The 22,984-nt window shown below is 45.1% G+C and overlaps 1 protein-coding gene across 1 annotated transcript in view; it reads right to left on the reverse strand.

Annotated features, from left to right (window-relative positions):
• COL4A3 (collagen type IV alpha 3 chain) overlaps positions 1-22,984 on the reverse strand; it is a 131,934-nt gene that overhangs the window by 75,651 nt on the left and 33,299 nt on the right. The window contains exons 3-13 of the mRNA XM_075937590.2: positions 20,030-20,119; positions 17,828-17,872; positions 17,306-17,350; positions 16,980-17,042; positions 16,128-16,181; positions 15,304-15,330; positions 11,510-11,587; positions 9,890-9,952; positions 7,138-7,173; positions 6,971-7,012; positions 4,903-4,980 (exon numbers count right to left, since the gene is read on the reverse strand). Of these exons, the coding sequence (XP_075793705.2) occupies positions 4,903-4,980; positions 6,971-7,012; positions 7,138-7,173; positions 9,890-9,952; positions 11,510-11,587; positions 15,304-15,330; positions 16,128-16,181; positions 16,980-17,042; positions 17,306-17,350; positions 17,828-17,872; positions 20,030-20,119 (621 nt within the window). The remainder of the gene's footprint in view (positions 1-4,902; positions 4,981-6,970; positions 7,013-7,137; positions 7,174-9,889; positions 9,953-11,509; positions 11,588-15,303; positions 15,331-16,127; positions 16,182-16,979; positions 17,043-17,305; positions 17,351-17,827; positions 17,873-20,029; positions 20,120-22,984) is intronic.

Genomic DNA, 22,984 nt, shown 5'->3' on the forward strand with positions numbered 1-22,984 from the left:
CCCTGTCCCTCCTGCCCCCCCCTCCACAACCCTTCCCCACCGACGCCCCCGGACCCGCAGTGTGGCGAGACGGGAGAGGCAGCCGGACTCCCACCCCTGAGCTTTCCTTTCCCTTCCTCCCTTCCCTCCTCTTTCTACTCCCTCGTCCCAGGTTTCCCCCTCCCCTCTCCCACCCTTCTTCCTCCCTCCCCCCACCCCAGTTATGTTAAATAAAAAGACATTTTTGTTTGAAAAACAGGTGTCTTTATTTGACAGTAGTTAGGGAGGGGAAAGGGGAAGGGGGGTTGGGTGGAAGAAGGCCCCAGTGGGGCATGCAAGGGAGAGGTCAGTCCTCCTCCTCCACCAGGAAGCTCTCCCGCAGGGCTTCCCGGATCCGGACGGCCCCCCGCTGGGCTTCCCGGATGGCGGCGGTGCGGGGCTGACCGTAGTGACCAGCCATGCGGTCAGCCTCAGCCATCCAGGCTGGCAGGAAAGCCTCCCCCTTTCTCTCACACAAATTGTGGAGCACACAACATGCTGCCACCACGGGAGGGATGTTGTGCTCGGCCAGGTCCAGACGGGTAAGGAGGCATCGAAAGCGGGCTTTCAGTCGCCCGAAGGCCCCTTCCACCACGATGCGGGCCCTGGTCAGCCTGGCATTGAAGGCCTGGCGGGAGGGATTGAGGTGCCCCGTGTAGGGCTTCATCAGCCACGGCTGCAGTGGGTAGGCGGCATCCCCCACCAGGCACACGGGCATGTCCACGTCCCCGACCCTGATGTGGCGGTCGGGGAAGAAGGTCCCGTCCTGCAGCCGCTGGCACACGGAGGAGTTGCGGTACACCCGGGCATCGTGTGTTTTGCCAGACCAGCCCACATTAATGTCTGTGAACTGGCCCCGGTGGTCACACATGGCCTGCAGGAGGATGGAGAAGTACCCCTTGCGGTTCACGTAATGGGACGTCTGGTGTTCCGGGGCACAGATGGGGATGTGCGTCCCGTCGATGGCCCCCCCGCAGTTGGGGAAGCCGAGGGCGCCGAATCCCCGGATGACGGCGTCCGGGTCGGCAAGGCGGACCACCCTGCGGAGCAGCGGTTGATGGCCTTGACCACCTGCAGAGAGACACAGCAAAGCGCCAATCAGTGGGGCGCCCAGGTGGCTGGGAGCGTTCGTGCCCTGGCGGTGCCCCGCGCCCCACTCCCAGAAGCAACCCCACTGGCGGCGTGTAGTACGGCCGGGACAGACTGACCCCTCCGGCGCGGGGCGCTTTCACCTCCTCCCGCCCCCACTTTGTCCCTGGGGCGGCCCATCCCCTCCTTGCAGCCCCCCTCCCCCCCGGCGCAGTGGCCGACGAGTGCCATACCTGCATGAGCACCGCTCCCACGGTGGATCTCCCCACACCGAACTGGTTCCCGACGGATCGGTAGCTGTCCGGCATGGAGAGCTTCCAGAGGGCGATAGCCACCCGCTTCTGGAGGGGGATGGCGGGCCTCATGCGAGTGTCCCTTCTGCGAGGGCAGGGGCGAGCCACTCGCAGAGCTCCAGGAAGGTGTCCCTCCTCATCCTGAAGTTCTGGGTCCACTGTCGGTCTTCCCAGCACTCCAGGACGATGCGGTCCCACCAGTCGATGCTGGTGTCCAGACGCCAGATGCGGCGGGGCACGCTGGTGCCGGGGCGCCGCCGCGGCTCCTCTACGGCCCCCAGGGCAGCCAGGTGGAGAGGCAGGGGGCTGACGTGCACCAGGTGGTGCCAGGCAGCCTCGAGCCATTGCTGGCAGGCTTGCAGCAGCAAGTCCAGAAAGTGCACCAGAAGGTGCAGGGCGAGTTCTGGCTCCATGTTGCCACCTGCGGCGGCGTCCCCAAAGGGAAGCACCGACACAGACGGGCACAGAGACCAACACTTTGCTGTCCCTCGGCGAGGTTGGCAAGCAAGCAGGAGAAGCTGAGAACCGGCTGTCCGGGGGGTCCCTTTAAGCACGAGCCTCAGAGATAGCCTCAGACAGCAGCCACACAAAGCAACTTCTGACCTGATGCCCTGCCAGAACCGGTTTCAGCCGCCCTTAAATGTGCCCCTGCGTCCAATCAGTGTGGACGCGCTAGTTCGAATTAGCAAAACGCTAATTCGAACTAGTTTTTAGTTCTAGATGCGTTAGTTCGAATTAGCTTAGTTCGAATTAACTAATTTGAACTAAGTTAGTTCGAATTAGCGCTGTAGTGTAGACGTACCCTAAATGCCTAATGACCACTGGCTTCAATGGGAGATCAGTATCTAAATAAATACCTTTGGGTACGTCTACACTACAATGTTAATTCGAACTAACTTAGTTCGAATTAGTTAATTCGAACTAAGCTAATTCGAACTAACGGATCCAGACTAAAAAACTAGTTCGAATTAGCGTTTTTCTAATTCGAACTAGCATGTTCACATTAAGTGGACCCTGAACCAGGCTTAAGGATGGCCGGAAGCAGTGCCGGCAGGGCATCAGAGGAGGACTTAGAGCGTGGAGATGCTGTCTCAGGCTGTGCTTAAAGGATCCTGACCCCCACCCCGGACAGACAGTTCTCAGGGGTGCCCCGCTTGCAAAGCAGTCCTGGCTTGGATTGCCCGGAGTACCCACACTGGGCACATCACAGCACTCGGCCATCAGCCCGGCTGCACTTGCCGCAGGCTGCCATCTGGGGAGAGGGGGCAATTGGGGGGCTGCAGGAGAGCTTCCACCCCAAAAGCCCGCAGAGCCAGCCCAGTCCTCCCCATTCCTCCCTCACCTCCTTCCACTTACCCTTCCCTAGTCCCTCTTCTTGATGTACAAAATAAAGGACAATTGTGTTCAAAAATTTAATCTGTCTTTATTGAACAAAACTGGGGGAGACTGGGAAAAGGAGGCGGGAGAGGGGAAGCGAGAGGCTGGGAGAGGGGAGGGCAACTAAAATGATCAGGGGTTGGGTACAGGTCCCATATGAAGAGAGGCTAAAGAGACTGGGACTTTTCAGCTTAGAAAAGAGGAGACAGAGGGGGGACAGGATAGAGGTCTCTAAAAGCAGGAGTTGGGTGGAGAGGGTGCATACAGAAAAGTTCTTCATTAGTTCCCATAAAGAAGGACTAGAGGACACCAAAGGAAAGGAATGGGTAGCAGGCTTCAAACTAGTAACAGAAATTTGTTCTTCACAAAGCGAAGAGTCAACCTGTGGAACTCCTTGCTGCAGGAGGCTGTGAAGGCTACAACTAGAACAGAGTTTAAAGGGAAGTGAGATTAAGTCATGGAGGTTGGGTCCATGGAGTGGTATTAGCCAGGGGGTAGGAGTGGTGTCCCTGCCCAAGGTTTGTGGAAGGCTGGACAGGGATAGCACGAGACAAATGGCTTGGTCACTGTCTTCGGTCCATCCCCTTCAGGGTCCCTAGGGTTGGCCGCTGTCGGCAGACAGGCTACTGGGCTAGATGGACCTTTGGTCTGACCCAATACGGCCATTGTAATCTCAGGGCTCAGGGTCGGGGGTCTCAGTGGACCACCTTGATTTTCATGCACACCTGCTCCTGGGTGGCCAGGCTGGCAGCTCTCCTGCCCTAGGCGGCCACTTTCCTGTGCCTAGTGCGGAGGTCGTGGATGAGGTCCACGATGTCCGCACTAGCCCAGGCGGGTGCCCGCCTCTTGCGGTCCCGGGCAAGCTCCCGGGAGCCGCCAGCCTGGTCCTGGGAACAGGGGGAGGGTTGGGGGGCATCAGGTGGGTGGCTCGATCTGTGCCAGGTGCAGGGTCTGCTGGCTGGGTGCAGGAAGGCTTGCACCTGGCACAGTAGCCAGCCCGTGCCCCTTTAAGGGGTCCGGGGCCGGGAGGGGGGCATACTAGTTTCCCTGGTTTGGCCAGAGTGGCCACCAGGGAAAGCTGGGGAGGGCTAGCCTCCCACTAGTTCGAATTAAGGGTCTACACAGCCCTTAATTCAAACTAGTAAATTCGAACTAGGCTTAATCCTCGTGGAATGAGGATTACCTAGTTCAAACTAAGCGCTAGTGTAGCACCTATGAAAGTTAGTTTGAACTAACGTCTGTTAGTTCAAACTAACTTTGTAGTGTAGACATACCCTTTGATAGTCTGAGCCTTAGTGATTTGCGGTGGCATGGTAATCACAAATATGCCTTTCACAGTCTACTGAAAATCAATTTGTTCTGGCTAAGTGGAAAGGATTCTACTTTACTCATACCCACTGATTTTTGTTTCCACAGAAGATTTTTTTTCTAACAGTCAACTAACATTTCATTCCTTTGTGCACATATACATCTTGGTAATAGTGTTTCATCTATGACTGCTGTATGAACATATAATAAAACTTACTATCTAAGTAGAGAAGACAGAGAAAGGGTGGGAGAAAAGGAATATTATTATTCCCATTTTCCAGAGCTAGATTTTCAAAGCTATTTAGGCATCTTGTGGGATTTTCAAAAATGTCGAAGCAAGTTAGGCACTGAACTGAGTTCAATCAACTTGCCCAAGGTTATGCAGGAAGTCTGTGGCAAAACTGGGCACTGAATCTAAATCTTCTGAGTCCCAGATGAGTGACTCAGTCAAAAGACTGTTCTTTCAGTTGCCAAGACAGTCTCACACTATGCAGAACCTCTCAATGTTGTATCAGTTCAGCACACATGTGTGCCAGGAAGTTAAGTTGAATTTAATGTGTGGGAGTGCATAGAATATAAGTATGTGGATGGAAAAAGGCTGTACAAATCTGCACTATATCATTTGATATGACATGTTAATATGTGTTTATGAGGGGACTGGGCTCTAAAGAAAATAGAATATGAAATACCAACAGTATAAATACTGAAAAACTTCTGTCTTGCGACCCAGAGCAAAGCAATTATATATACAATCTAAAGCAAATGTGGCCCAAGGTTGGTTTACGATAAGTTGGTTTATAAATTATTATTTTATTACCGTCATATTATCGGGTGCACTTAATGTCACAATAACTGTTCCTGGTGGCCCCGGGGGTCCTGCTAATCCAGGATCACCCTGAAAATAAAAAGAAAGATGAAGTTAATGAAATTAATACTCTGCATTCAAAAACCATAAAATGTGAAATTGCCAAATTAAATCAATTTATGTTGATACAGTTATTTATTCACCCATTCCTCCACTTAAAAAGGCATACAGAAAGTATAAGATATTTAATGTTATTTCTAGCTTTTCTATATGCAGAAGAACAGAGATGTGTATATTTATTTACTCCACAGTACCTAGAAATAGCTCAGTGGTTTTTGTCCTGCTAAACCCAGGGTTGTAAGTTCAACCCTTGAGGGGGCCATGTAGGGATGTGGAGCAAATCTGTCAGGGATGGTACTTGGTCCTGCTGTGGACTTGATGACCTTTCAAGGTTCCTTCCAGCTCCATGAGATAGGTATATCTCCATATTATATAAATGTTATTGCCAATGCAATTGCTAGTAAAGTGATATCACATAACTTCTTCCTCATCAATTTTTAAAAGAATCTCTCCTCGTAGCAATTGGAGTTCTTCTCCGATTCTGATGAAGTAAACCTGATAGTAGAGTACATAGTCCCTTTGCTAAATCTTTTTAAAATAGCTGCCTAATATAATATCAATAAATGGTTGTAACATATTGCTGCCTAACATGTTTCATCTACAATTTTGACATTTTAGTACACTTGCTCATTGAGGGCTGCTGAGTACAGAAAAATCCTAAATTTGAGCTTTCCAACAGAGGTTACCAAAATGCCAGCAGTCATTTTACACAGCTTTCAGTCAATCTTGTGTTATTTTGTGGCTGTTATCAGTATTGATTTACAAAAAATATAGTAATGTCTTCTGTGAGGCTAGCTAACTGGAATTTGGAAGTCAAGGTTCTACTTAAAAGAATATAGCCAAGACCAGTTCAATAAATATATTCATTAGCTAAATGATTACATAACTAACATTAATTTTATTGTATCTGACTCATATAATCAGATCTGCACACACAGAGCATCGCATTCCCAAGGACTCCAATGACTAAACTGGGAGTGGGCACAGACGTAAAGATTCACTTGCCTGAATCCAATTGCAGGACTGGAGTCTATGTGACAATGAATTTACTTATTATCGTTTGCAATGTGCACTGAGACACATTTGTTTATAGGGTGATATAACAATGTGAATAACAAAACATCCTATTTTTATGGTTTGACATTGGAAGCTTTCTTGGAATATATTCTTGGAATTTTAGATAACATCATGAAGACGAACACTGAAAAAGATGCATGATCAGAGCATCTAAGAGTGAAGTCCACGACTGATATTATTAGGAGCTTCAGGGGGTAATCGAGGTAGCCTGTTACAGAAAAAAAAAAGAGCAAGCAAATGGTCTGGTAGCACTTTATAGACTAACAAAACATGTAGATTGTATTATGAGCTTTCGTGGGCACAGCCCACTTCTTCAGATGACCGGAGTTATGACTAGAGGATAAGAAAACTCAAAATAAATAGGAGATGGGAAGGGGGGGGGGGGGGGAGAAAGATACTCTGTCGCCCACCCACCTACCTCTATGCATAAAGTATCAGGAGAAAGGGTGCTAAACCTGAGTAGATAAAGATCAAAGTCAATGGATGGATAAGGCAGGAAGGATACCATTCAGAAAGCAATTATTTAACTCCATGGCTAACTGAAGAATAGGATTTGCAAACACTGTTTGCTAAAATAATGTAAACCACATGACTGCTTTCTATTACTAAATACTAACTGCTAGCTCCAAGAAGTTAAGCTTCCTCTTAAACTGCTAGTTTGCTTCTATCTTTCACTCCCTAGGGGAGGGAGCAATTATTAAGTGAAGATAGTTTGTCCTTTGATGTCTTTCTGTAGTGAAAATAGTTTACAAATACATGCATGTATTTAGAACAAATTACTTTTGCTTCACCGTACTTCACCGTACTTCCCTTTCAAAAATTTCATTATAGTAAGAAATTGGAAGCAAAATTTTCTCAAGTTCTAATTATATCACAGAGTTACCTGTATTCCTTTGGTTCCAATATTCTTAGTCCCCATGACACCCTACAAAAAGTTTTAAAAATGTTACTTTTATTCTTGTTTCTAAAAACCACTCATAAATAATGAATGAAAAAACAATGTTATGTGAGATTTAAGAGTTTTAATTTTTATAGCAAATCTCAATCTACCTTAGGTCCTGGAATGCCCATTCTCCCTGAAATACCCTAGAGAAAACAAAATTAAAAGAATAAAAATCCCCAGCACAATAAGGATGTGTCTATACTACAGAGGAAGATTGAAGCTGCCGATCTTCCAGGGTTCCAATTAGCGGTCTAGTTAAGACAGCTAATTTGAAGTGAAAGGGGCACTCCAGTTGATGCTGGTAACCCTGCTTTCATGACGCATAAGGGAAGTCGAAGGAAGAGTGTTCTTCCTTCAACTCCCTGCAGTGTAGACAGTGCCAAAAGCCGAGTTAAGCTACTCTTTCTTCAGCTATGCAATTAATGTAGCTAAAGTTACGTATCTTAATTCGACCTTGTCCCGAATACCCTAAGGTACACTACACTACACTACAATGTTAGTTCGAACTAACGGACGTTAGTTCGAACTAACATTCATAGGCGCTACACTAGCGCTCCGCTAGTTCGAATTTGAATCGAACTAGCGGAGCGCTTAGTTCGAACTAGGAAAACCTCATTTTATGAGGATTAAGCCTAGTTCGAACTTACTAGTTCGAATTAAGGGGTGTGTAGCCCCTTAATTCGAACTAGTGGGAGGCTAGCCCTCCCCAGGTTTCCCTGGTGGCCACTCTGGCCAACACCAGGGAAACTCGTCTGCCCACCTCCCGGCCCCGGATCCCTTAAAGGGGCACGGGCTGGCTACGGTGCCCGTGCCAGGTGCAAGCCTGCCAGCACCCAGCCAGCAGACCCTGCACCTGGCACGGCACAGAGCCACCCACCCGATGTCCCCCAGCCCACCCCCTCTTCCCGGGACCAGGCTGGCGGCTCCCGGGAGCTTGCCCGGGACCGCAAGAGGCGGGCACCTTCCTGGGCTAGTGCGGACATCGTGGACCTCGTCCACGATCTCCACACTAGGCACAGGAAAGTGGCCGCCTAGGGCAGGAGAGCTGCCAGCCTGGCCACCCAGGAGCACGTGTGCATGAAAATCAAGGGGGTCCACTGAGACCCCCGACCCTGAGCCCTGAGCTTACAATGGCCGTCCTGGGTCAGACCAAAGGTCCATCTAGCCCAGTAGCCTGTCTGCCGACAGCGGCCAACCCTAGGGACCCTGGAGGGGATGGACCGAAGACAGTGACCAAGCCATTTGTCTCGTGCCATCCCTCTCCAGCCTTCCACAAACTTTGGGCAGGGACACCACTCCTACCCCCTGGCTAAGACTACTCCATGGACCCAACCTCCATGACTTGATTTCACTTCCCTTTAAACTCTGTTCTAGTTGTAGCCTTCACAGCCTCATGCAGCAAGGAGTTCCACAGGTTAACTATTTGCTTTGTGAAGAACAACTTTCTCTTACTACTTTGAAGCCTGCTACCCATTCCTTTCCTTTGGTGTCCTCTAGTCCTTCTTTATGGGAACTCATGAAGAACTTTTCTGTATGCACCCTCTCCACCTAACCCCTGCTTTTAGAGACCTCTATCCTGTCCCCGCTCCTTCTCCTCTTTTCTAAGCTGAACAGTCCCAGTCTCTGTAGCCTCTCTTCATCTGGGACCTGTTCCCAACCCCTGATCATGTTAGTTGCCCTCCCCTCTCCCAGCCTTTCTCTTCCCCTCTCCCACCTCCTTTTCCCAGTCTCCCCCAGTTTTGTTCAATAAAGACAGAGTCAATGTTGGAAGAAACGTTATCTTTATTTTGTACATCAGGAAGGGGGGCTAGGGAGGGGTAAGTGGAAGGAGGTGAGGGAGGAATGGGGTACGAGCCCCCAAGGGGGAGAACTGGGCTGGCTCTGCGGGCTTCTGGGGGTGGAAGCTCTCCTGCAGCCCCCCAATTGCCCCCTCTCCCCAGATGGCAGCCTGCGGCAAGTGCAGCCGGTCTGATGGCCGAGTGCTGTGATGTGCCCAGTGTGGGCACTCCGGGCACTCCAAGCCAGGACTGGTTTTCAAGCAGGGCACCCCTGAGAACGGTCTGTCCGGGGTGGGTGTCGGGTCCCTTTAAGCGCAGCCCTCAGCTACCCTGAGACAGCATCTCCACGCTCTAAGTCCTCCTCTGATGCCCTGCCGGCACTGCTTCCGGCCATCCTTAAGCCCTGTTCAGGGTCCACTCAATGTGGACATGCTAGTTCGAATTAGCAAAACGCTAATTCGAACTAGTTTTTAGTTCTAGACGCGTTAGTTCGAATTAGCTTAGTTCGAATTAACTAATTCGAACTAAGTTAGTTCGAACTAACTCTGTAGTGTAGACATACCCTAAGATAGTACGTAGTAGAATCCTCAGACCTGATATAGGACCTTATTCAAAGCCTACTGAAGCCAATGGGACTATTTCTGTTGAATTCAATATGTTTTGGATGAAGCTTCTAGTGCCAGATTTCCAGCCAGGTCTTGCCATGGTTTATTTATTGTACCTGCATTTCTTTGTGATTCAAATATCACAGGGATGTCTAAAGATCTGATTTGCAAGTGCAAAAGCTAAGTGTATAATTGGAATTTAATGTGAATGTAATATATATATGTACAATTATTTGAAGAAACAAAATTGTATCCATGCAAACTGAAGCTACTCCTTAAAATCTATATGTTAATTAGCAAACATAAAAAATGGGAAAAATATCATTCAACCACATGAGTTTACAGTTTTCACAGTCTATTGGAAGTTTCAAACTATCTAGTGGTACATATTTTTGGCAGATGAATGCCTAATTTCCATAGGCTTCTTGGAAACTCCCAGCCTTAAACCATAAAACCTATTCTGATTTTATACTCACTGAAGATCCCGGAGGGCCTTGTGGTCCAACTAGCCCTGGGAGTCCCCGAGGACCTGGTTCACCCTAAACAAGAAATGAGAATAAATTTCCTGATGTTAAGAAAATGCAAGAAAATAAATGATCCACTATGCATATGCTGGAATATCTGGGCACTAGTTACAGACAAAGAAGCAATGTTATCTCTGAATTTGCTTCTTTTCACATCTCAGTTCAATGTTATTCAATCTAGGCTTTTGTTTCTAATGTCTATATATAAATGGAAAATCACCTTTTAAGTATAGCTTTTATTCCTGTGGAACCAAAAACGTAAATGGAAAAATTACAGTTTTTCTACTGAAATAATTTCAATTATTTCACAAATATTTGGAGAAATTGGTGACAAGTTAGACAGACCAACTTATGAACAAAAGAACTGCCATCCTGGACCAGACCAGTTGTCAACCTAATAATCCAGAATACTGTCTGTGAAAACAGACATATCCAAAGGAAAGCACCATCAGGCTGTTAGGGTATGTCCATGCTGCGATGTCAGCCCAGAGCTAGTAGAACCTGAGTTAGCAGACCTCAGATTTGTTAACCTAGGGTCTGAGTATTTGCACTCATTTGTAACACTAGACTAGGAATTGTTGGACCCCGAGACACATGCTGTGGCTGCTCCTCTATACAGCACTGTGTGGGCCTAAGTCTAAGCACCCTTATCTCAGACTTCCTAGCATCCTCCCAAAATTTAGATGCTCTAGTCCTTTGTCCATGGAGTAGTATGAGAAAACTTGACCATCCATCAAATGTGAGTGTCCAGACAACAAAGAAAGCCAGCCCATGATTGTGTGATATTTTTGTTGGACTCCCAGAACACTGTATCTACACAATAATGTAACAAGGATTGAACTCTGATTTCCAGCTTGACTGAGGCTTGAATCCTCCATTCCCATGCGGCCGTGGCATCCCAGGTCTGTGAGCTGTGTTAGGGTGATTTGTGTGTAGATGGAAGACAGTATAGACTTTAGCCTGAGACTGTATAGACTTTAGCCTGAGACTGAACCCTGAGTTTATCTTGCAGTTTAGATATACCATCTGTGAACAATTATGGAATAACCACTCACTGGAACACTTCTTCCTAACTACCATCAGCTGCTGTTTGGCCAGTGTCTTGTAACATGAGGATATACACGTTTGTATACTTTTATCATAGTTTTCTCTGCACAGTCAGGATCTTTTCAGTCTCTCTTTATATGGAAAAATATCTAATTTTTGGTGCCCATCTCTCTATTTCTAATAGTCCGTTCTGAGATTGGGTGACCAAAACTGAATAAAGTAATCCAGGTTGAAGCATATTTTGTGTCATCCGCAAATGGTGCCATTTCAATGTTTTTTGTATACTTAATATAGTAAATACCATCAGTCCCACTAAACAACACTAACCCTTACTGGCTTGTGGAAATTTGAATTTTTAAAAAGATAGAAAGAACAACTTCATATCTCTGAACTTTACAATACAAACTGAATATCACACTAAGAACTGAAGTCATTTTCTGATGTAAGAATTAAGAACTATAATACATTACTTTTTTAACACACACACACACACACACACACCACTGTATAAATTATTTTAAGTACCTTGCATCCAGGTATTCCTGGTAATCCAGGGTCACCTTTTCCATTAAATCCTGGGTCATATCCAGTTGCAGGGTATCCCTAGACAATAAAGTAAAGAAAAAAAGCCTGAACAACTGTTATATTATGAAATTTCTTTGTATAACTCAAGGCACTAAAGCTTACAGTAAAATATGTAGTAGAAAAATCCAGCATCAGAAATCTCCTAATGCTGGCTCTTGCCCATTACAGACAATTCAACCAAAAAATCATTATTCAATACATACTACATAATACATACATATGATCTGTACATCTTGGTCTTTATGAACTTTCTTCATTTTAGACCTACAGGTAGACCTGGTCTTACTAAAGTTTTCTTTTAAGAATATATTTACAGGATTTTATTACAAGAGTTCTATTACTGGTATTTTTGCATAACCTGCGACAGACTACAGAGAGGCCGGCAGACTAGAGCGGCCGGCAGAAAAACCGCGGTAGGGGTTTAAATCCCTTCCAGGCTAAAAAAAAGAAACCGCACACAACTGGAGCCTTTTAGGCTCTGGAGCGGTTTCCGAGGGGCCTAGAAATAAGGCTGTTAATTGCAGAGTTTTGGTGTCAGAAGCCCTAAAAAGGGCTGGATCCGATCGGGTCCCAGGGAGCAAAGGATTCGATCCCACGGCGGTTGCTTAATCAGGCGATCTTCAAACAGGATCCCGGGCGGATACCACACTCGAGCTTACCTCACCTTACGGCGCACAGAGACGTACTCTCCCCCTCCCAAGACATCCCCCAGCGCGGGGGAATAGAAATTTTCTAAGTCCCGCCCGCTCGCTCACCGCCCACCACCCTCTCCTCGCTCACGGCGACCGCAGCGAGACCGACCGACTCAGCCGCCCCGCGCGCCTCCTCCGGCCTACTCTCCCTCGCCCCAGGGAGGCCCAGGTGGTGGTGGGGCACCGGGGGCCCTCTGGGCGGCACCCCGCTCGACTCCCTCCCTCCCTCCTGCCTTCCTCCCTTCCCGGCAGCCCCCGGGCTCATCTGCAGACAGGCTCCGCCCCCTCTCCCCGCAGTCTTTCTGTCCTTGCCTCTGCTCTTCCGAGCCCTCACTCCCGTTCTTGATTTAAAAAAAAAAAAAAAAAAATTAAAAAAAGCGGCGGCTTGCCAATGCTGCCTTTGCAAAAACCTCCCCCAGGAGACCAGGGAGACGCAGAGCAATGCCGCAGCGAGAAAGTACGCTCCGCGTCTCCCTGGTCCGCTGGGGGTTCCCTCCAGCGGACCAGGGAGACGCGGAGTGGCTTTGCTCCCCGAGGCTTTGCTCGGCTTCTCCCTGGTCTGCTGGGGGGGCAGCAGACGGGGGGGGGGGGTGGGGCGGGGGGCCAGCAGACCAGGCAGACGGGAGCAAAGGTCCAGATCCAGATCCAGATCCAGATCCAGATCCAGCGGAGCAGATCCACAGCCGATAGCAGAGGATCCAGTGTAGCAAAAAGGAAAGAGCAGCTGTTGCTTTAAGGCAACAGAAGAGCCTCCGCCAATAGGCAGTCTCAAAAGACGTGCCTGGGCGGGGCCTGAACAGCTGATTGCAGATCAGCTGTAGAGCGGCCAGCAGAAAAACCCCGGTAGGGGTTTAAATCCCTTCCAGGCTAAAAAAAAGAAACCGCACACAACTGGAGCCTTTTAGGCTCTGGAGCGGTTTCCGAGGGGCCTAGAAATAAGGCTGTTAATTGCAGAGTTTTGGTGTCAGAAGCCCTAAAAAGGGCTGGATCTGATCGGGTCCCAGGGAGCAAAGGATTCGATCCCACGGCGGTTGCTTAATCAGGCGATCTTCAAACAGGATCCCGGGCGGATACTACACTCGAGCTTACCTCACCTTACGGCGCACACAGACGTACTCTCCCCCTCCCAAGACGTCCCCCAGCGCGGGGGAATAGAAATTTTCTAAGTCCCGCCCGCTCGCTCACCGCCCGCCGCCCTCTCCTCGCTCACGGCGACCGCAGCGAGACCGACCGACTCACCCACCCCGCGCGCATCCTCCGGCCTACCCTCCCTCGCCCTAGGGAGGCCCAGGTGGTGGTGGGGCGCTGGGGCCCTCTGGGCGGCGCCCCGCTCGCCTCCCTCCCGCCTTCCTCCCTTCCCGGCAGCCTTTTTCTGACTTTATCTGAATTAAACATGATTTCACTAGGATAACTGTGGCCTTACACTGGATGAATTAAAATAAGAATCTGGCCCAAAAAGAATTGTATCACATAATGAAGACAACTTGCTCTCTACATAGGAACAATTCCTAGAGGAAAACATTTAAATGGGGACCAAAATCTGTTTAATTTCTTTTTATATAATTTACATCAAAAGTCATCTTTGCTTTCTTGTTTGTTTATTTGTGTCCCACCAGGGTAAGACGGCTGCTCTAACAGGATGTAGTCAGGTCAGCACACATCATCATGCCCATAATCAAAGTCTTTGTTCAACACTGATACATTTTTAAAAAAAATGTAAGAACTTCTTAAAGGAAAGGGGTCTGTGTTACTCTGGTTTTCAGCCAGTGTAATGGCACTGAAATCAGAATGATGTAGTGAAAAATCAGACGCAAAATATTCTGAATCATGTTGGGTTCAACTGCTTGACTAGCGAACATAAGAGTGAAGGGCTCAACAGGCTTCCTTTGACAATCTGTGCAGCAGTCAGGCATATTTGCCTCAACTCCATAGAGCTGTGGTGTCCAACATGCCAGTCACTAGCCACATGTGACTATTTGGCTAGCTGAGTGTGGCTACTTTGCCCCACTATAGTGGCTGCTGCTTCGGAACTGGTTGGACACCATGGCTGTAAAGTGTACAGATTGCTATCTCCAAGCAACTTGGGAAGGCATGACACCTTCAAGGAGGTAGAGCAGGAAAAAAATGCCATGGCTTTGGGACCTGTGTGCAGAAGGGAGTACTGTGTTTCATAAAGCTGTGTAGTAGTACAGGCAGTGGGACCAAACAGCCTTGCCAGGCCTCTGGGTAAGAGGAGTAGAGGCTAGCTTCACAGCACAGCTTTGGCTGGAAGGGGCAGAGGAGCGGTTGGCTTCCCCTAGGCAGCTTCAGTGTTGCCTGGAGTGTGGCATGCAGGACTCTGGCAGTGATTTACAGGGCTCAGGGCTGCACTGCCATCACTGCCACACTAGCAGAGAGCCCCAGGCCCTTTTGAATAGCTGAGTCCTGAAGCAGTTGCCACACCTATGCTCCCTCCCCCTGCCTGAGTACAGGCATTCTACAGTCTCAGTGCTTGGGCACTTGGCAGGAATTCTGCCTCAAGCAAAAATTCTTTCTGTAGCTACTCCTGTGGTGGGCAACATACAGCTATGTTAAAATGAAATAGTCCCATAATAACTAGACTCATCACTTGACTTTTCACAGTAACTCATCTTTATGCCTCCTTTCTTCCTGCCCCTTTAGTTAGCTATCTTCCTCTTCAAACGCACTCTTCCCACAATGATCTTCCTTATCAGTTCTGAACTACTTTGATTTGAACTCTTATTTAGTGTTGGTATGGCATTTACAAATATTTTGGGAGAAGGACCTAGTCCTTTGTTTGTAAAAGATACTCATACAATACTCGGTAATGACAGAAAATAAGAAATATTGAATTGTAACAACAGATGAATGTAGAAAGCATATATTAGGTTCTGGCATTAGCTGAATTGCTTTTCTTCTGGGAAATAAATTCTCTAGTTGCAGTGGTTGAAGATAGCTATCACAGTCCTTTACCAACAGTTTATACCAATTCAAAATTTGTTTTCAACGAATATTCAATATAATATACCATGAATAACTGACCTTATCACCTTTGACACCATCAATACCCTAAAAAGAGTAAAATAATTAAAAAATATATAATTAAAAAAGGCAACTGTTAATATAGATGATAAGGGCACAATCAAGACACGTAGTAGAGGCATACTTAAGAAAATGGCTTATTTTTATGAATGCATAAGGGAGCAACCTTGGAAAGTGACACAGTTTAACAGCTGGGATTTCAAAATTATTGTAAATTTGATTTGATCCTGTTGGAGCTGACTTTTTTAGGGGTGCAAGGGTACATTTTTAAAACAGAATATATATATTTACAAGCAGATTTTGGGCCAATGACAGTGTTCCATTTTTATTCCTTGTTTATAGATTACATTTTATATGATTTCTGTAGAGCAAACCGAGATCTAGTGGTTAAAGCAATAGGTCTGGATTCTTCTCTGTCATTGACTTACCTTATATTAGGCAGATTGGGGCCTACATTTTTTTAAACAGTATTTTCTAATATTGGGTGCCTTCTGTTTTTGAATGAGCATCTTGAGACACCCACGGCCTGAGTTGCAGAAAGTTCCCACACTTCAACCAAAGACAGTAAGTACTGCAGGTGTCCATCACATGTAAACTTCAGAGCCAATGTGTTTCAAATTGGGTTCCACCCCAAATTACGTCATCCTTGAAATTGTTCTCTTAAGCTTTTCCTTCAGTTTTCCAGCCAGTTGAGAAACAAATATTATTCTACCTCACAGGTTTATGGTGGGGCTTAATTAGTTAATTAGCATCTGTAAAGGATATTAAGGAATGAAGGGATTTATATGGCAGAAATGTACATTATGATTAATGTTATTACTTACTGGTATTCCTGGAGTACCTACTGGCCCTGGAGGCCCTGGAAATCCTTGGTCACCCTGAGAGTAACAAACATCGTAACAGTTACAATTGTAATAGTTACAAGAGCTGCTGCATCATATTTTCATTATTTGATTAGCAGGTTTTTCCCTGTACTTCTAGATTATTACAGAATACACAGTTTCCTTTACTGGAAGCAGGACCGGCTTTAGGCCGATTCGACCGAAAAGGGCCCCATGCTGGCTGCTCTCCTCCCACAGCTCTGTGGTGTGCCAGGCGCGCTGCGGGAGGGGGTGTTGGCTCCGGAGAAGGAGCGCGGAAGCTTCCCTGGATTTAAAGGGGCTGTGGCTCTTTTTTTGTGTGTGGTGGGGTTTTTTTTTTTTTTTTTGGCTCAACAAAAAATCCTGGCTGCCGGGGCCCCATCGAAACTGTTCAAAGTGGGCCCCACACTTCTTAAAGCCGGCCCTGACTGTAAGGCTTGCTGAAAGTGTAGCAGAAGGTCAAAGAAAATGAAAGCTTGAACTAAAGGCTTTACATTTGCTCAGGCTGTAGTCCAGGACTCAAACTCACACTAAGAATAGAGGTCCAAAGGTTAATAGGTAAAACAGAATTTCAGGGTAGGGAAAAACAACATGGAAGACAAAGAAAAAATTGTCACACAAGTACTTGCAACACTTCCACTTTCCATTACTATTCTTGTGAACATAATTTCTCGCCAAAAAATCAATGAGGTTACAAACTGCAACAAAAGAATGTTGCCATGAATTCGAGAAAATGTTTGAGGTTACTTCTGGGCACAGATTTTAAAGCCAACTCCGAGTAATGCCCATTGTCACCATGTTCTACTTGTTTCCTACCTTTGTGCCATTGCATCCTGGAATACCTGGACGTCCAGATGGACCAATATATCCTTGCTCACCCTAAATATAAATTCACAATTGACAGCCTTGTTATTGAACATGCATATTCCCTTGTAACTGTACTGAAATTATTTATGTGGATAAAGTATTTCACTAGGCTGGCTGAATTACAATTCTTAAATTATTATGGTGAAGAAAAAATAGCAATACTGAGATTGTTACCTCTAGGGTTAACTGACAGAGACAGTGCTGACTTTATGTTGGGGAATACTGAGATGCTGCATAAGTGGAGGACTCGGTTTATCTAGTTTAATTTTACTTACTGGAAGACCTGGGAGACCTGAAAAACCAGGTAATCCTGGCAATCCCTAATGATACAAAAAAGAAACAGAGAAAGAATTAATACAAAAAAGTTCACACAATAAATTTTGTTACGCCATTTGTAAGAACAATAAGCATCAACAGGAGATAACCTACCAGGGGCTTTTCATTTGACTACTACACTTATTTAAGTGGCATGTCACATATGACTGCAAACTGATACACAAAAGATTAATAGATTTTAAGGCCAGAAGGGACCACTATGATCTTCTAGGCTGACTCCTCTGTAACACAGGCTAATGCTTCATAAACACATGCATGCATCTCAGATACGCAACATAGCAAATTAAAAAATAGCAGCTACAGTTCTTAAAAAAAAAAGTGAATTCTGTGCCACATCTTTCGAAGTATAGTAACATAATGTGATAGTTGTATTAAATGTTGTAGAAAAAGCTGGTATTAAATCACTTTAATAATAAACAGGATACCTACTACTCTAAAAGTTTGCTTAAATACATACTTACCCTTTCACCTTTTTGGCCAACTAAACCTGGTAGCCCTGTAGAACCCTAAACAAACAGAAAACAACATGTATTAAATCTCGGTGCAATTTGTAATGCCAACATCAGAACATATAACTCATTTATTTTGTGTGTTTATATTGTTCATAGCTGTACATTACAGTAATTAAAATGAACAAAAATTCACATTAGTGGGCACAAATCCCAGCCTCAAGTGTGTCGTCTGTTATTGAGAAGGTATTTATCCCATTACAGGCACAAAAACCCCAACAAAAAACAGTGCTATTTGGGGATGTGGTCACTAGGCCCTGGTCTACACTAGGATCTTATTCCGAAATAACTAAATAACTTCCCCCCAGCAAGTTTGAATTTCTAAGCTATGCATCCATATTACCAAGCCTATTATTTCGAAATAATGAGCCATGGAATTCAAACTCTGCACTCCTGCTTTTGACGAGGAGTAATGCTAATTCCGAAATAGTAATTTCGAAATAACATCAGTGTGGACACTCCGGTGCTGCTAATTCAAACTTATTGGCCTCCAGGAGGTCTTCCGCAGCTCCCTAGAGTGTTTCCAGGGGTTCTAAGTCCAAGTAGCACATCCACATTAATGGAGCCCACCTCAAACTAATTTTGATGCTTCCCTGTAGTGAGGACATGCTTGTTTAAATTTGTTAGATCGGGAGCTCTTAAGTCGAATTTAGTAATTTCAAAATAGTTTCCTATTGTAGACATGACCTGAGAGAACTACTAGCTAACAAATCTGCAACATTACTGTAAACACAGCATGGATTTATACCAAATATCGAAGCATCAGCCAAACAAAATGCTGTTACAAGCAGCATTCATTTACATACCAGTAATTTGTTGTTTGAGGAAGTGATTTACTGATAACATAACTCTTTGACCAAGACAAATTTGAAAAAAATGAATTTGTAATAAACTAATTAAATAATTGCAAATATTTATCCTTTCTGCTCTTCCAGGACACAGTGCAAATCTCTATGCACCTTGACAATTCTTATGAATCAGTGAGAAGAGATCACTGAAGAAGCTTCCTTCTGCCTCTTTTCTTTTTACTATTTGTTGCAGCACCAGTTTGATTTTATCCATTTCTAATTATTTTAGCCACAGTTCTTAGAGAGCAAATGATTAAGCAACCCTCCAATCATAATCTGTTCTTGCATCTGTTGTCAATGGACAGTCTTAACACACACATTGCTCTATTCCATTGCTAATAAAATTAAAATTACATATAATACATTCTGGTTAAATGATGGACTGCAATAAGGCCAATACTACATTGAAAGCATAAAATTTGTAGAGGCAATGTATAAGGGAATGAAAGTTAGATGCTATTATGGCAATGCAGGAAATGTGTCCATACATCTTATGAAATCTGATTAATATTGTGAAGTTGTTATGAAAATCATTGTGTCATAGAAAGAATGCCTCTATGTGTAAAGAGTCAGAGTGGCAGTTGTGTTAGTCTGTATCTGCAAAAACAACAAGGAATCCTGTGGCACTTTAGAGACTAACAGATTTAGTAGAGCATACACTTTTGTGGGAAAAAATCACTTCATCAGATGAATTAGAGTGGAAGTTACAGAAGCAGGGGTTTATACAAGGAAGAAGTTGCTTATGTTAATGAAGCTGATCAAACCAGAACGGAAGAGGGTCATTCACTGCAAATGAGTAAGGACCCTCTAAATTGAATGCTGGGGGCGCCTCCTAGTGTTGATACTCCTCAATTCGTGAGGAATAAGGGAAACCAGCGGATGCATTTGCTACCATTAACATCCCACAATGGAAACAGAGCCAAGCTCGGTTTAAGGTATGTCAACTCCAGCTATATTATTTACATAGCTGGTGTTGCACACCTTAAGCTGAACTTCTGGGTCTAGTATAGATCTGGCCTTAATGTAAGAAGTAAAGCGGGCGGGGGGAGACGGGGAGCAGAATAAGACATAGTTCTGAAGCTATGTGGATTTACTTTAATTTGCACTCTTCTCTGAATTTGGTCCATAGGCTCTAGTGCTAGTCATTGAGCAGCAAAGTGTAGTGTCTGTATCAAATACTCTCAGTATTTAGCCAAGCACCATTTCTGTAGATCCTAAGTACATTTTACAACACTTGAACAAAACTGTAAACTCTGAATTCCTCCCAGCCACCACAGACACACACATGTGCATGTCAGAAACCTACCTTGAGTCCCTGAGGTCCTAGAGGTCCCTCAGGGCCACGGAAACCTATCTGGCCAGGTGGACCTTGAATACCAGGGAACCCTTTTTCACCCTGTAAAAAAGCATACAAACAAGGCTTTAGAACCATCCCTATGTTTTCCTTCTGATAAAATAAAATTAGGATCTCTGGAATAATTTATTTGCCCATCTCTGTGTAAGATTATGATATACCCTTGCTTAATAGTTCCTCAACCCGTGAGTAGTACTACTGAAGTAAATGAGACTACAGGTCGGTTCTATTTACTGTGAGTATTGGTATCAGAATCTGCACCTTTGTGCTCAATCTTATTTAAGGCTCTTAGATTAATGGGCAGAGGATGTGGTCTTAATAATGCAGCTGACACACATTTCATGAGAGCATCTTTATTATTTGCTGAGCTTCCACCAGCCCCAGAATTCTGATCCTACTGAAAAACTCCAGAGTCCCAACTCGCAGATCTGCTGCTGTGTGTCTCAGGGTACGTCTAGACTACAGGGTTTTGTCGACGGAAGTTTTGTCGACAGATACTGTCAACAAAACTTCTGTCGACATAGAGCGTCTAGACACATTCAGTTCTGTCGACAAAGCAAGCTGCTTTGTCGACAAAACCCTGTAGTCTAGACGCAACCCTACAGGCAATAACACCTTCTTTCGACAGAACTCTGTCGACAGAAGATGTTATGCCTCGTAAAATGAGGTTTACCAGCGTCGACAAAACTGCTGAGTTCTGTCGACGTTATGTCGACAGAACTCAGCGGTAGTGTAGATGCAGGTATAGTTTTGTCGACAAAAGTCCACTTTTGTCGACAAAACTCAGTAGTCTAGACACACCCTCTGTTGGTAAACCATTCCACTCCACTCCACCTCTATGCAAACCACAAAAAGAAATAAAGTAAGGGTGAAATGCAGCGTAGGTGGTTAGCTAGGATAAAATAGCTGTTTGCTTTAAGAAGTGATGTTTTATTGCCTCAGGTCACACAGTTTATTCTCCACAGTGGTTTGACTGTAACTTTTGACTGAAAAATTTCAGAACAGATTAATGGCAAGTTCGCATAACTAACCCATGACCAGGACGCAGAAGGTGTTTCTCTACACAGCAACGTTATTTTGGAATATCGGCCTTTATTCCAAAATGACTATGTGAGCATCTATACAGCAATTCTGTTATTTCAAAATAATTTTGAAATAACGGACAGCTTATTCCGACTTCTGTAAACCTCATTCTATGAAGAATAATGCCTCTTCCAAAATAGATATTTCAAAATAAGGCGTGTGTAGATGCTCCACTTCTGCTATTTCAAAATAGCCCCTCACTGGAGCCATTCAAAGTTATTCCTCTGGGGATTCTACATTAGGGGAGCCTGCCTTGGACTAATTGTGAGGCTTCTCTGCAGTGTAGACCTGCTATTTCGAAATAAACTATTTCAGAATAACTATTCCGGAATAGCTTATTCCGAAATAACTGCAGTGTAGATGTAGCCAGAGGGGGTAAACCACATGAACAGAATAACAAAGGCTAAGTTACACTCCCTTTCTCTGTTGAACATGCTGGGTTATGAGGCAGACTAATGCACAGAGAAAACGACTAGTTGAACACAGCACTCCAAAGAGCTTTAGCACTATTCCAGCATCAGTTCAAGAGGTGGCATTTCCACCTATTTTAAGGCCCCTTTATTAGGGTTGCCAGATGGTTTCAACAAAAATACCGGACACACTTGACATTACATCACAATCTACATTACATCTTATTTAGAAAATACCAGACATTTATATTTTCTCTTTTATATTTTCTCAATTTGTTTCCCGAACAGAGAGCTCAAATACTGGACTGTTCAAAACCAGACACTTGGCAACCATACCCTTTACTCTGCCAGAGCAGCATTACCAGGGCCTCACAGCAATAGAGAAATAGGTCACAGGTCTTAGGTTCCCTGCCCCAGCCTTAGGTAAAAGAAACTTAGACATATAAATAATAATACCCTCAATTCAGTTTCAATACCGCTTTTCATGAATGCAGGCTGGTTGCAGTGGCTGGTATTTTCAGAACCAGATATGGAGTTAAAAGTAGCTATGCAATTTTTAAAGAGGGTTTGGGAGATGTATTTATTTTGGCTGGGTAGAGCTATTTTATACATTGTTAATCTGAAAGATTTGGTCTCTTTGGATGTGTCTAAACAGCGAGAGGTGGTGAGTCTCAGAGCCCAACCCAACAGACTCATGCTTGTGGGGCTCTGGAAGTAGGAGTGTAAACACTGCAGCTTGGGCTGGAGCTCAGACTCTGAGCCCACTCCTCTCCTTCTGCTTCAGACACCACACTCCAGCGTGAGCAGCAACATTTACTCAGCCACTTTTAGTGTGAAAACTAGTGTGTTGTCTCAGGCTCATAGTCATGGGCTGTGTAAATACACCCACACCCCAGTTTAGGAAAACATCCCTCTTCAGGACAGCATTTCAGCAAAGACTTCACTTCAAGCAGATGGCAACTCCAAAGGCCTTAAATACACATCTAAGCTCTTCTGAATAGGGATGGATCCCCCTGAATCAGTGCCTACATGAATAACAAAATAGCCTGTGATGACATTTTGCCTTCCAAACGCAGAAAATTCTAGCCATGCCAATCTTGCTGTTATTAGAAGGCATTCTTATTTTAAAAGTACCGGTATCAATGTACACAAAAATATTTGCTAAGGCACAGGAAGTATGAAGATGTTACACTCATACTAATTTGTATCTTAATTACTAACATTGGTGTCTTACAAAAAAGTTCACCGTGAGTGGGAGAGGAATCTGAATACCATTCATAAAATTCATATGGAACTGGTGATTGAACATAAGTATCTTACTACAGTTCACAACAGAGTTGCATTGGAGTTAAAAATAACAAAATTTGGAATTAAGCTTTTGGGGCAGAAAAATAGGCAATAAATAATATTGAAC

Source organism: Pelodiscus sinensis, chromosome 10 (assembly GCF_052426305.1).
Source record: "Pelodiscus sinensis isolate ZL-2025 chromosome 10, ASM5242630v1, whole genome shotgun sequence".
Classification (NCBI taxonomy): Eukaryota; Metazoa; Chordata; order Testudines; family Trionychidae; genus Pelodiscus; species Pelodiscus sinensis.